Source organism: Ambystoma mexicanum, chromosome 7p, assembly GCF_040938575.1.
Source record: "Ambystoma mexicanum isolate Mex_15411 chromosome 7p, UKY_AmexF1_1, whole genome shotgun sequence".
Lineage (NCBI taxonomy): Eukaryota > Metazoa > Chordata > Amphibia > Caudata > Ambystomatidae > Ambystoma > Ambystoma mexicanum.
The window spans coordinates 17659237-17673701 of record NC_090939.1 but is presented as its reverse complement, the minus strand read 5'-3'; the positions used below and the strand labels follow the sequence as shown (position 1 = coordinate 17673701).

General features: G+C 46.1%; 1 protein-coding gene across 1 annotated transcript in view; it reads right to left on the bottom strand.

The window, feature by feature from the left end:
* The window catches only part of LOC138525621 (ribosomal RNA processing protein 1 homolog B-like), a 310024-nt gene that overhangs the window by 104802 nt on the left and 190757 nt on the right, over positions 1–14465 (bottom strand). The window contains exons 9-10 of the mRNA XM_069635673.1: positions 10046–10128; positions 6196–6293 (exon numbers count right to left, since the gene is read on the bottom strand). Coding sequence (XP_069491774.1) covers positions 6196–6293; positions 10046–10128 — 181 coding nt within the window. The remainder of the gene's footprint in view (positions 1–6195; positions 6294–10045; positions 10129–14465) is intronic.

Here is a 14465-nt window from a genome sequence, read left to right as displayed (position 1 = left end):
CCAAAAACCAGGAGCCCTCTGTACAAAACTGTTAAACGCAGACAAGAAACCGACAACGGTCGAAATTATACACTCTAAACAAGGCACAATTGAGCACACCGACGAGGAAATTGTAGAAGAATTTAAAACCTTTTACCAAGACCTGTATACCTCAAAATACAACTACTCAGACGCCCTATGCAAGTACCTCAAAGACACTGAACTCTACTGGGTAAAGAGGCAACTGCACAAACCCCTCAACGAACCCATCACATCAGAGGAGATAATAGAAGCCATCAAAACCCTTCCAAGCACCAAAGCCCCGGGGCCTGATGGCCTAGCAGGAGAATTTTAGAAGGCTTTTGCAGGCACCCTGGCTCCCCTTCTTGCAGAAGTGTACGATGAGGCGATAGAAAAAGGGTCCCTCCCGCAGTCTACTTGTGAGGCCAATATAATCCTATAACACAAAACTGGCAAACCCCCCGAAGAATGTGCATCGTACAGACCCATATCCCTACTCAACCTTGCTAACAAGATACTGGCGAAAATACTTACCAATAGGTTACTGCCGCTGATGCCCAGTCTCGTGCTCGCAGATCAGGCAGGATTTGTGCCTGGACGCAGCATGACATTCGGCATCAGAAGGCTGTTTGGAATTATCGAGGCTCTTGACCCCACTCACCAGGCAGTCGCAGTCCTGCTCGACGCCGAAAAGCCCTTCGATTCAGTAGAATGGCCCTTCCTATTTGCAGTGCTCACCCAGATGGGCCTAGGCTCCCGATTCATCAAACTAATCTCCTTACTAAACACCAACCCCCAAGCTATCATTATCGTTGGCTCAGCAAGGTCCTCCCCTATCAAACTTCAACACGGCACCAGACAGGGGTGCCCGCTCTCTGCGTTAATATTCGCATTGATAATGGAACCTCTGGCGTCGAACCTTCGATCCCAGCAACTCCACAGAGGGCTCAACATCGGTTCACACAGGCTGATCATATCCCTTCATGCGGACAATGTAGCATTATACATACGCGACCCCATTGAAAATCTGAACCCAGTCATGAGGGAAGTAATTAAATTTGGGGCAATATCTGGCTTAAAAATCGATCACACTAAATCGATCATATTCCCATTGACCCCAGCCACCAGGGCATTCGCAGACGACTACCACTTTGCAAGGAAGACCTCACGAGTATGCTATCTGGGGATACCGATGTTACTAAATTACCATGACGTATTCCGGGATAACTAAGAGGGAGTAGAAAAAACATTGCAGGAGAAAGTGAACCGATGGAAGACACTCCCGCTAACCCTGTGGGGAAGAGCCTCACTAGTTAAAATGGCGATCCTCCCGAAACTACTATATCTATTTTCCAACATCCCTATTTCAATACCACAATACTTTTTGAAGAGAATAAAAAGTCTAGTCCTTGAACTACTGTGGGCAGGCAAACCAGCCACAGTGTCTCATTCAACGCTAATACTTCTAGTGTCCAGTGGGGGCTTAGCTCTCCCAGATTTGGAGAGATTTCTGGGCGGCTCAGGCACAGTTACTCAGCTTTTGGTATACCACACATTTTGTCAGACCACATGTGCAAATAGAGCGTGCCCTAGCGACTCCCAAATTACCGAGGGCGGTTATCATTAGTCAGCTCCCAGTACCCAACAACACTATGAACGTGGTCCTTGCGACCTATGGGATCTGGAAGAGAATCGCGCAAAAATATAAATTTCAGGGGCGGTTCTCGCCCCTCCTCCTGGTCAAATTCATACCGGTGATTCCTCTGATCTCGGAAAGAGTCTTTCATCATTGGGTGGAGAAACTGCAGATAAGCACATTGGGTGATCTATTCAACAAAGGAACCTTTTCAACTCCCCAGCAGGCAACCGAGAGAGGGGGGGCAGCAGCTCCCTTGACACGTTCCTTTACTTTAGAACCAGATATACCATTCAAGCACTTTCCCGCAACAACCTCCAATATGGCAACTACTACACAATGTGATCCAGGCACAAGGCGAAGGCAGACTAGTCTCACCCATCTACAAATCCATTTTAACCAACACAGCACCTGATAACACACACACGAAAACAAGATGGGAGAGGTCCCTCCAGGTAGTAATCCCAGATGAGGAATGGCCATACATCCTAAAACCAACAAAAAATAGCCCTCAACTCACATCTCAAGCAAATCCACTTTAGCTTTCTACACCAGACGTACTTCACCCCGTCAAAAAGAGTAAACAAAACCCGGAATCACCAGCAAAGTGTGAAAGGTGCGGAAACTCAAAAGCAGACTTTGTCCACCTCGCATAGGATGGCCCGAAGCTGACCCCATTCTGGACGCAGGTACTGCAGATTACAACAGCAATAGTAGGCGAGGAGATACAACCCGTCCCGACGGTGGCATTGCTGGGGATGACTAAACAACTCTCACCAGCAATAAGGAAACTGGTAGGTGTGTTGCTGACTCTAGCTCGTAGGAGAGTCGCCATGTCTTGTGGTCAGGGACCAGCCCCGACAGTAGCAAACTGTAACGCTCACCTGATTCCCGCAGAGGCGCCGGTCTTGACTGGGTGAATGCCGTATCTTCAAAGGTGATACGTAACACACGGTTGGCTCTTTGTGCTGGACCTCTGTGCACTGTATGTCTGACTCGAAGAGTAAGATGTCTGCAGATAGAAAATATGGGATTAATGAACTGGGGTTATTGGGTGCCTCTCTCCTCTTCCCTTTCTCTTCTCCTGTAGAACCCCAAAGGTTAACACCCTCACCTTAGGTAAGTGAACGCCGAGCTCTCCATCTGCCTCGGGGCAGGGTGCCGTAACCAGTTTCTTCACTGGATAAGGGTGCAGGCCTCTTGACCTCAGAGGACAGCTGTCCGTCGTTAACTGCACGAACGGCAAGTTCTGGGTACTTCAAATGTCTTGGGTGCTGGAATACCCACTGGATTCGGCGTGGGAAGGAGTAATGGCACGTGAGTCATAAAGTTGCCCAATGTCTTTAAACGCACCTTCTTTTGTCTTTCAGATGCGGGATGCAGCGCCGAAGGCCTCCGGAGCGTGCGAACAGCTGGTAAGCTTTTGTCTTTCAGATGCCGGAATGCAGTGCGAAGACCTCCGGAGCATGCGAAGAGTAGGTAAGCCTTTGTCTTTCAGATGCCGGAATGCAGCGCGAGGCGTTGGTGACAGCTGATGGACCAGGTAAGAGATGCGCTGCCACTGAAGACCGTAGTGCTAACCTGTTCTTTCTTTGTCTTTACAGGTGCTGCTGAAGACTGGATTCCAGGATGGTAAGCCTTTGTTCCCTTAGGCCCAGGATCAGAAGCAGAAGACACGATGAGCGTTCTGCTGCAGAGAATGCAGAATAACGCAAAGCAAGATTCATCCATCGGGTGTGGTTTAAATAGCCTCCTGTAGTGCTTAGGTGTCTCCTTCCACAGCCACGCCTAGGTAAGAAAAGAGTTCCTGCTTTCCAGAAGAGTTCCAGTGTTCTGAACCTAGGGAGTGGCTCCTGCCCCACCCAACAGGAAAAGTAGTCCCAAACAGAAGAGGATCGGGGGTTCAACTGGCAGGTAAGTAAGCAGCATGGTCTGCTGCAGGTAAGTCCACCCAAGCATTATGAGCCCGGCGCTTCCAGCGCTGGGACTGGGCATCTTTATGAGCCTGGTGCCACTGGCGCCAGGACAGGGTCCAAAAGGTCCCAATTGGGACTGGCTGGCACTCGGAACCGGGGTTATGGGTCTGCTTCCAAGGGAGTCGGGCAAGTCCTGATCTTTTGGAAGCAGAGATCATGACACAAACTGGCGTAAAGACATTCTCTACTGCCAAGACGTGGAGTCAGACTTCATCAAGACGCTGCACCAATACGCACGCCCTCTGGATATTTGGGGTTCACTCGTGACATACTTAATCAACGAGGCAGACGATGACACTTCATCCTCATCGGGAAGACAAAGTACCCAAGACGCTGAAACGTAACATGCCCAAACACAGGAACCTACACACCTAATGATATGCACGGAAGAGGAAACGGCTTGCCAACGATTTCGACGAACTGGAGGAGGGAATGAACAGAGGGGGGATAGGAGGGATGTTGGATGGCGCATGGTTAATACACTCTAATGTGGGTGTGATTGATTGTAAGTCTGGAAACATTTCAAAAATAAAGTTTTTAAATTAAATTAAAAAAATGTATTTACACAATCATTTGTAAAACATTTCACTAGAAGAAAGCCACTTATAAACAAATACACTTCAATACGAAACTAAGCCTTTGAGACAGTTTGAGCTCCCCTGAAGTAGGAGCAAAATGGCAGTTCAATTACTTAGCAGTGAGCAAAAAGGAAAAAACTAAGTAGAATAGATTATACGTACTGCAGTGCAAACAGTCTAGTTCACCAGACTAGCTCAATTCAAGTCAATAGGCCAGGCCAAAGTCAATGGGCTACTGCTCTGGATAGGAAGGAGCAGTTCTGGTATCAAACGGTTAAGTCTTTGTGAAAGTTCTCAGAAGTAAAGGGGAAAAAGGATCATTAGGCCTGAGAGTTGGGAAAGTTTCACGAACTTCCACCTCAAGAGTTAGGATCTCTCAACCGTACGGCACAGTACCTTAATGTGAAGCAAAAAGATGCAGCTGAAGACGTTGGTTCCTGGCAGGTCCTGCAGATCTTGCTGTTCTGGAGCCTCAGTCATGGGGACAAGAGGGAGGACGTCGGGGGACTCCTGCACTGCACGGGATCGTCATCGGAGCAAACAAAATGGAGTCACTTCGGTTCAAGTAGCCGTTACTCAAGACACATACTGGTTTCCCTCTCCCTGGCTAAACCTTAACCAGCATTGAGAATGGTATCCAGGTGTCTTCTGAGCTGATTGGTCCCAAGAACTGAAAGGAAGACGACGTCCTTGAAGGAGCTTCTCTGTCGAATGTAGGTTGGCAATTCGGACCTGCAGCAGGGCAGCCAATCACGCCAGAGTGCATTTGGGTCCCTAGGAGACTACGCACAGGGATTATCGGGCACCTCCCTCACTTTCTGCCCACCCCAGACACTCAGACGCCAAGGGCGGACTTCAGTCCTAAAGCACGCCAAAGGCGCACGAACAAAGGGACCAAACCTGGTTTGGCGCGCAGAGACAAACACTAGAAGGACCTTTCCAAAAAGAAATGGCGATAAAAAAGAAGACCGGGACCTATTTAAACAAAGGGGCTTAAGGCGCCGTCTTGAAAAACATGGCTCCCCGTGATTTTTAGCTACCGTGTTCGCGGTCGGGAAAAATCATGGTAGTTTGTTGTAAAACCACTGCCACCAGCCTTTTCAATAGGAAAGGGTAGCATTTGACTGCTACATGAGTGTTTAGACATAGGGGATACTATGTAACCCCTACAGCACTCCATTGTAAAATGGAGTGTGCTGTGCTCTGGGAAACGGTAGTTTATCCCAGAGAAGGTATTTATGAGGGTGCTGTGTAACACACATGAAAAGATGCCTATGGAGTTATCTTAAAACTCCAAAGTCAAAGAACACAAATGTAAAACACACATCAAAATACATGAGTGGGAAAAAAGGCTCACACTCTTTACAGGTAAAAAAAAATTAAGTCCTCAAAATCCAGCAAAGTTGCTGGGGTTCTCTAAGGTGAAGGGGATTAGCACATATATGTGAATTCTCCCTACCCCTGTGTCACTGCACCGAGGGTGCTGTGTGGCACATGAAAAAATGATGCCTATGGAGTTATTTAGACTCCATAATCAAAAAAACACATCAAAATACATAAGAGTGGGAAGAAAGGTTCACATTCTCTCCAGGTTAAAAAAATCAAGCCCTCAAAATCCAGCAAAGTTGCTGGGGGTCTCTAAGGTGAAGGGAATTAGCACATTTAAGAGAATTCCCCCTAACCATTTCCTTTGAAGATCGCCTTTTTACCACACACAGGATCAGGTGCAGAAATACACTGAACATTAGCATTAAACATGTGGTAGGTCGGAGGTTTATCCTTAATTCCAAAAGCATAAATAGGATAATGTGTGTGGTGGGGCGAGTGGAGTCACCCACACTTCAATTGACCTTAAAGAAAGGATGCACTTCACAATGCATGATGGACGGCAGGGTGTCCACTCCTGTAGCCACTGCATCCATACGACCGTACATTGGTCCAATTACTCTACGCAGCTGCAGGATATCTAGTCTGGCAGAGAACAGTCAACATTTCCTTAATTCACCTTTTCACAAGCCTGTAGAGCCGCTTCCGGTTTTGAGGTGGGGTAAACTTTTTGCATGAAAGTTGAAAGAGTCGGTCTGCTACCGCACTGTAATCAAACTAAAGACAGGAAATGTCAGAATACGTAAAGAGGACTGACTTATGAGCAATGATTAATGTGACAGGCATACATTTCCCCCCCCCGCTGCAACCACCCACAATTGATTAAACCCTGCTCACTAAAGGATATCCAAAATAGAGACTGGAAAAACTGTGCAGAAGACAACATTGAACGGACATTTACATGCACAAAATATTGTCAGACAGCGCAAACATTCCATAATATGCTAGAAAACACCCAGTCAACCTGTTTGCAGTGTGAACAAACGCACAGCAGAGTGCTGGGGGGGCCGGTGGGGGGGGGGGGGGTTGCTTAGTAGCCACTTGTTAGGGAACATTCTCAGAAATGTGCTAATTCCTGTCTACCTTAGAGGCCCCCAGCTCTTTTGCTGGACTTTAGGACTTTTTAATTTCCAACCTGGAGAGAGAGAGACCTTTTTCCCACTCTATCGTGTATTTTTCTGTGATTTGGTGTTTTTTCGACTTTGGAGTGTGACAAACTCCATAGGCATCATCTTTGCATTGTGACACAGCACCTTCAGTGCAGTGGCACAGGGAAGTCTCTTAGGATTTCTCAAAGGTTTAAATACCTTCTCTTGGATAAACTACTCTTTCCAAGAGCAGTGAAGTGAAGTGAAATTGACTTTACTTACAATGTGTAAACTTTCTAGACCCAGCACACACCATTTTACGTAGGGTGCTGGAGGGGTTACTTAGTATCCCCTTTGTCTAGTTTCTCATGTAAAAATGTTTGTGTTACCCTTTCTACAATTAATGGCTGGTGGCAGTGGTTTACCATTTACTACCATTGTGTGTTTTTACCGCGGGCTGCAATTGCAGCTGCAGTAAAACACCCATGGGGGCCCATTTTGTCAAAATGGCCCCAGTCTTCTTTTTTCGCCATTTTCTGTTGGAAAGGTCCTTCTTGATATTTACTCTGCGCGCCAAACCAGGTTGGGCCCCTTTGTTTGTTTTGTCTTTAGCAGGATTCACAAGTGAAGCCTGCCTCTGGCTCCAGTATGTCTGGCAGGGGCTGGAAGTGAGGGAGGTGCCCGAAACTCCCTGTGCTTAATACCCTTGGTTACAGGAATGCACCCAAAAGGTGATTGGCTGGCTGTCGTTGCAGGAGAGCCACCCTGCTGTGTGATCGACAGCTAAAGTGGAATGAATGGGAGAAACATGCATAAAATGCAAGGCTTTTTGCTTGGAAGGCAGAGTCGACCACTGGACGAAGGAATCTGAAGAAGAACTTGGAAGAGGCCCTTTCTGCTACTCCTGGACCGTTGGTTTGCCCGGGGAAACCCTGCTGCTGTGCTGAAGCTCCGAATTCAACTCGACTAGAGAAGCCCTGCAACGGAAGACTTCTCCCCTTGGGTTGGTGGGACCAATCAATCCCAAAGTGAACTCGTCTGGACATCCTCTCAGAACTGGCTTTACTTCCATTGCTGCTGCAGGAACTGATTGCCAAGGAGAGGAACACCAGATTGAGTGCATCGTTTTTAAGTTGGACCCGAGCTACAGGAAGATCCTCCGGCTTTCCATGAAGCAGGACAGACCAAGCCTGAGTCCCCTCAACAGAGTGCTGGACCCCAGATGCAAGGAAAGTCCATTAAGGTATCCGAGAACAGCAGTGGTGCTGTTTGCAAGAGCCGCGAGGAGCTGAAACCACGAATTGCTGCTGATCTGAAGTTTGCCCATTGCTGCCGCCGACTTTCCATCGTAGTGCAGAAGTCCCCAGGCGACCTCCCCTTTGTCCCCATGACTGAGGCCTAGGAACACAGGATCTGCAGACCTACACAGGAACAGAAGCCAGCTGGATCCAGTTTTCTTCAAACCAAAGGTACTGTAAAACTAAGGGGACTTACCTCTTGTTATGTAGCCTTGCTAGCTCTCAGATTAGACTTGTCTTGGTTACCCTTGCAGAGTTGCTTGCAGCTTTGCCCCTCACAAGCCTACCAGCTTGTGGCCCTTCAGTAATTTAATTTCTACAAACTTTTCTAAAACATTGTGCAAGACCTTTTTACTTACCTGCAAGAAGACCTTCAGCTCCCCTAGACTTTGCTCAACTAACATTTGCTGTATTGGCTCCCTGAAAGACTCTTACCTCTGACTTTGTGCTTTGCCCTTCCCCCCCCAGGAAAGGGTTAAAATTACTTTGCATTGGAGGGTTCAAAAAGTACTTACCCGCTTAAGAATATTTATTAACCTTTGTTTTATTCCCTCATCTTTTCCTTTTGACACCAATATCAGTATTGTTCTAAATGTGCCAGTGATAAATCAATGTCCACAGTGTCCTAGTTATTTAAGTGACCTCAGGGTGTATGAAGTGTCTGTGTGCCATTCACAATGGGTATAGTGAAACAGAGTGTGTATTTATTGAAGTATATTTCGTGTTAAATGATTGCTCCCTTCTGAAAAAGGCTTATTAAACTGACTGTCAAATTAATAATTGTTTAATCAAGAAACCTTGTGTATGTGTATAAGTGTTTATTTGAATAACTGCCACAGTGAAACTGTTACAACCCTACAGCTCAGATTGACCCCTCTTGAGATAAGCCTGGCTGCTCAGTCACTCTACCAACTTGTGTAGTACATGCTTATACCAAAGCTTGCCAAGAGGACAAGGCTGGTGCAGTCTCGCACAGGGTACCACATACAATCTTGCCTAACAGGCGTTGTTACCAAGTATGGATCAGACATTCCACCAGGGACCTGAACGGCCGTTGATGCAGACTCTAATTGCGTTGTTCCCTGCACTCGAGATGCACTGCAAAGTTAACATGCAGTCTGTATCAGCGGCTTCTGATTCAGAAGTCGACTTTCCGTAGGCGAGCTCCGCCTCAAGCAGTTCTGCATCAGTTAAGTCTAAATTTGGATTTTTTGTAACCGCTCGTGGCTGGCAACTTAGAACGTCATTGTGTTTATTGAACATGCTAGTTGTAGGTGCAATGGACCATTCCTCAGTGGAATGGACACCCATTCCTTCGGGCAGCCGTTGATTCTGTCCGGTGTTAGGTTGCGCTTGCACACAGCTCAATGAGGCAGGAAGGGCAGCCAACACCACACAACACAGGGATCTGGTCGTGACTCAGGAGTGACTGGGATCACCAGTCTCACGCGCTGGCGCTACGCGCCCCCTGGTGGCACATTGCAGTTTTTTTCCTAGAGTATTTTAAAGCAGAAAAACTTAACACCACAGCGTTTTCCTCCAACTGTGACCTGCTTGTAGGGGGAATGGTAGAGACTGGACTCTCAACTGGACTCAATTTCAAAACGGCGTCTACCTTAAGAAAATGGGGATTCGCTACAGAAGTGGTTCTAAGGTTACAATGGACTATGTTTCCACTACAACCTACTTCTACGAGTGCCCAATCGCCTAACTCTCCTGGTACATCTCCTACAATCGCCTTGTCCTGAATCGCTGCAGGCTCTGGGACCTTCTTCTCCTGCTTCCCAAAAACCCCCAACCAGTCCTAAAAACAGAGCTCATAAAACCTGTGCAGTAGGCCACAACCCTTCAACATTACAGGAGCAACTAGCAAAAAGCTCCAACAGCGCCAAATCACAAGCTTTATGCAAAGCCACCAACATCAAACATCCTCTGGAGCTGAATTCCAAACAAAACCAGCCCTGATCGGTGCACCAAGTTTCACTGTGCATCACAGCAGGATGCTAGCTACAGTAACCGGGATCGTTGCTGTGCTCCGTTATTAAAAACACAGATGGGCAATTCAAGTGCTATAGTTACACACCTGCAGAACCGGCCCGATGCTGTCAATAGGATTGTCTTCATCCTCGTTTTCATCATGCTCTTCAAACAATTGTTCTTCATTATCTATTGTGGAAAGAGAACAGGTTATAATAATTGTCTAAGAAACCAGGTCGATCACAGGAAACAGCAGCCCTGTACAGGTTCGCGAGTAAAGTCTGCCCGTTAACCAGACAATACAAAAAGTCTAACAAAGCCATAGTAAATTGGGCATGGCTTGCCCAAGCGTCAGTTCAAGAGATTGTCAAACTTTGCACACCCCAGTAAGGGCTCTGACAATCTCCTGACCACTGAGTTCAATGCAGAGTCCTCCTTGCCGAGAATTTACTATATAAACATGCTGGGTAAGATTTTTATATCAATGATATGATATGGCATTTATAACCCGCCTATACACAAGTGTTCCAAGGCGCGACAAGGTAAAGGAGGGGAAACAGAGGGATGACAAAAACAATCTTACTAGGCCTAGTGACATTGAAATCGCGCCAGTGCAGAGGAGAGGGGAGCGTAGAAGTGCTGTGGGGGGTGAGGGGGATGGGGAGTTTGGATGGGAAGCGCAGGTCATGGAATCAATAAGATGATAGTGCAGACAACAGATGTCTAATAAGTGCAGGAAATGGGACTGTAGGGTTACAGATCTAGACCACAAGTGCAGGGGATTCCAGGAGGCAGTGCAGTATCAGACAGGAGATCAGCAGGAGAGAGGAAGAGAGAAGGCAGAAGCAAAGAGGAAGGTCTTGAGGTGCTTCCAGAACAGGAGATGGTTCTGCTCAAGTGTTGGAGAGGCAGGGAGGCTGTTCCAGAGGGAGGCGCACGCCAAATTAGACTTGTTGCTTGGAGAGGCGACTGACCCTCAAGGAGTAGGAGGAGCGAAGAGCTCAAGTAGGAAGACATTTCCAAAGAGAGAGTTGGAGGAATTTCGGTCCCAGGCACCAGAAGGTCTTGTGGACAATGCAAAGGGTCTTGAACTTGATCCTTGCTGCCAGTGAGAGCCAATGGAGCGATTTCAGGCCTGCAGAGATATGATCCCTGGGCTTGAGGCCAAGGACTGTTAGGACAGTTTTTCTGAAGTCCAACTAAGGGCTTACTAAAACCATTCAACTGAGGCAGTACACAACTCCACTCTTAGTATAAGGGTGTACCACCTGAGTATATGGTAGCGTAGACAGAGCAGCCAAGCTTCTCTTGGGAGGGAGACGGCTGTAGAATCAGTACAAAGAAACTTATAATACAAATGGTCCAAAGAAACAGTGAAACAATATGTATTGTCAAACTAAAGGATTTATTTAAATACACGTAGGCCCAAATAAATCTAGGGGTAAATAAGTACTATCACACATTATAGGTAATCACAATTATCAAAACGCAACACTATGCTTGAAGGTGCACAGACCAAAGCATAAACCTTATTTGGAACACCTAACAGTATTTCTAGAGTAGTCAAAACATTTTCATACACATTCAGCATAGGTCACACCTATTATTGGGGAGTAAAAACCAATGGTTACTTTCAGATTTCAAAGGAGTATTCAAGGGTAGTAGACCCTACTAGTTGTACCGTGATTCTCAGTATAAATCACATAAGTCACCTGGACAATATACTTTTGTGAATAGTGGAGCACTTATTCCAGGTACAGTAAAAACCAATAACTACTTTTGTGATAACACTGTTATAGTAGGTGAGTAAAACCTCAGGATGTAATATCCAATTACAGGTGCTTTTGAGATCAGTGAAAGAGATTGAGATGAGCAGTAACTCTTGTAACTTATTTTTGGGATGGCACACATCTAAGGAAAGTAAAATCCATGTACTTTTTTAAAATCTCACAATGAAGTCCAGGTTTGATCTTTCCCAGCAATACAAGTAACTTATGTATGCCTTATGAGGCATTGTTGGAAAAGACTTCTTGTGTCTAACACAGCAAGGGGAAAGCAAAACTTAATGTTACACTTTAATAAATGACAAAGTTAGGTAGGTAGGACCTAAGGCAGACTTATTCTGGACAGGCTTACAGCAAGTCAGGGGAAGCAAGACCCAGTTGGAGAACACATACAATTATCCTAACATGAATAATCTGGTGAAACCAACACATTACTTTGGGGAAGAGGTACAACCAAATCAAATTAGAGTAATATACCTTCACATCTACTTTCTTTTAGTATGGCAGAACGGTTTCCAAGGAAAGAAAGATGTTAAACATACTTTTGAGAATAGTGCATCACACATCCAAGGTAAGTAAGAACTTTTGCAACTGTTCACTCTTAGAGTTACAGTTACCAACTAACGCTTTCTTTTCTAGGCAAAAGGCCCAATCCCTAGTCTTTTCCTTATTCTTGGAGCATGATTGTTCTCAGTGGCAGAAGGGGGGTCTCTAGGATCTAGTGTCCAACAGGCAGTGTCAGAATATGTAATAATTGTTAATTTATATTGTGCTTAATACCAGCGTCGTGGTTTCTAAGCGCGGGATCGGGACTCGAACCTCTGTGGCACTGCGTTGTCTTGCTTCCAAGACAAACGCACTGCAGTGGGTTATTCCTCACCAATAAGTTCTTAAGTAGCGAACGTCAGAGTTCCTTGAGAAGACTGGGCAAAAAGGTGAGCATTTTACTTCTAGAGTTAGAAGAGGGTCCAGGGGCTTCTCAGAAGGCACCCTAGCAGAATTCTAGCAGTGGGACTGAGTGCACTGGACGAGAGGCCTCCCAATCGCATCAAACAACCGACAACTACATAGAAATCATAAGAGACTTAAGGTAAGTACATACCCAAGCCAACACAGTACCTCAGCATTGAAGAAGATTTTGCAGCAGGAAGACTTCAGGATCTGCAGCCAAATACCCGGTTAGTGGATTCTTTGTTATGGTGACTGAAAACAAGAACTCAGAAGGAACTTTGCAGCAGGGATCAATGGATAAGGCTCTAGACAAGGTTTTCCTCGCAGCTGGATGTGGTTCTGTGAACTTGGTGCCTTTTCAAGGAGCACAGAAGACAGATAATTGCGGTTGAGTTCTTGTCGTTTAAAAAGTCCAGCAATCTGTTGAGGGGACTTTTCGAACTTGATTTGTGTCTCTGAAGATACACCAGCATGGCCACGAAGTTTCAGCGAGATTCAGAAGAACGTGCACCACACAATGGCTCGAGGTCCCAAGGTATTGGGGTATTGCAGCCCCGCAAGGTTGCAGCAATATGTGGGATGGATCGAAATGCAGGTCTTGTGGGTCTCACCAGGTTCTGGGTCAAAGTCGTCGTTTTTGGAGTGACTAGGTCGATTGGAAGGAAGGGCTACATCAGGCTCTGGTTACACAGCAGGCTCTCTGGTCGCTGGAAATCGTCTCAGCCGCATTCTTTTATCATCCTCTTCGGTTTCAGTGGTGGACTGGTCTTCAGATTCCAGGTTTGCAGTATTTATCATGAATTACGGCACAACCTCTGCATTCTCTCCCTGCATTTTACAAGAAAGGGGCGGTCTGGTTGTCCAATCAGGGCAGCCAGCCCCCATTGGGATTTGTCCCTATTTAGGCAAGGAGGAACCCCAAGGACGCAAGAGTTTTGGACTCCTCCATTCGCTTCCTGCCTTCCCAGACTGGAGCCTGGGAGAGGAGTCCAGGGGACTCCTGCCTAACATAAAAAATAAAATCACACAAATTAATTTAACATCCTGGATGCCAGGGGAAGGAACAAGAAAAGACAACAAAAACACTAAAATGGCGAAAAAATAAGACGGGGGGCCTTTTTGGTAAAATGAGCACGCTTAGTAGCCTTTGATGCAGCTGTGAACACAGCCTGCGGTAAAGGTGCACTAAATTAATACAAGGTATTGCTGCCACCAGCCATTGAAGGTAAGCTTGTCACTGTAACAGAATTGTCAAGTTTTTGTTTGTTTTATTTGCTTATATAGCACGCTGAACCCTGAGGTAGCTAGGCGCTTAGTCTTGCGGAAGGTTACATACACGTAAAGTTACAATAAATACAGGAATTTACAGGCATGTTTAGTGGGCATAGTTACACATGAATTTAGTACGATGATAAAATCATTTACAATATTAACCAGTAGAGAGAGTAAAAAGGATACAAAATAAAACATTTACAAGATTATACAGGTATTTACAGATTGAAGGACTGGGTTAGGCAATGATGCCGACTTTGTAGTGGAACTTGTTGACTAGTAAGTGTTAATTAATTGGGAGGGATTGTGGAGAAGAGTCATGCTTTTACTTTGAAACGGAAGGTGAGGAAAGTGTTCATCTCTTAGTGCTGGGGGCAAAGAATTCCATGTTTTTGCCGCTAGGACTGGGAAACTAGTACCGCCTGATTTTTGGAGTCTGTATTTGGGGATGTTGAGGCAATGAGCGTAATTGGATCTGGTGGGTCTAGAAGATGTCCTGGTGCAGAATTTGTCGACAAG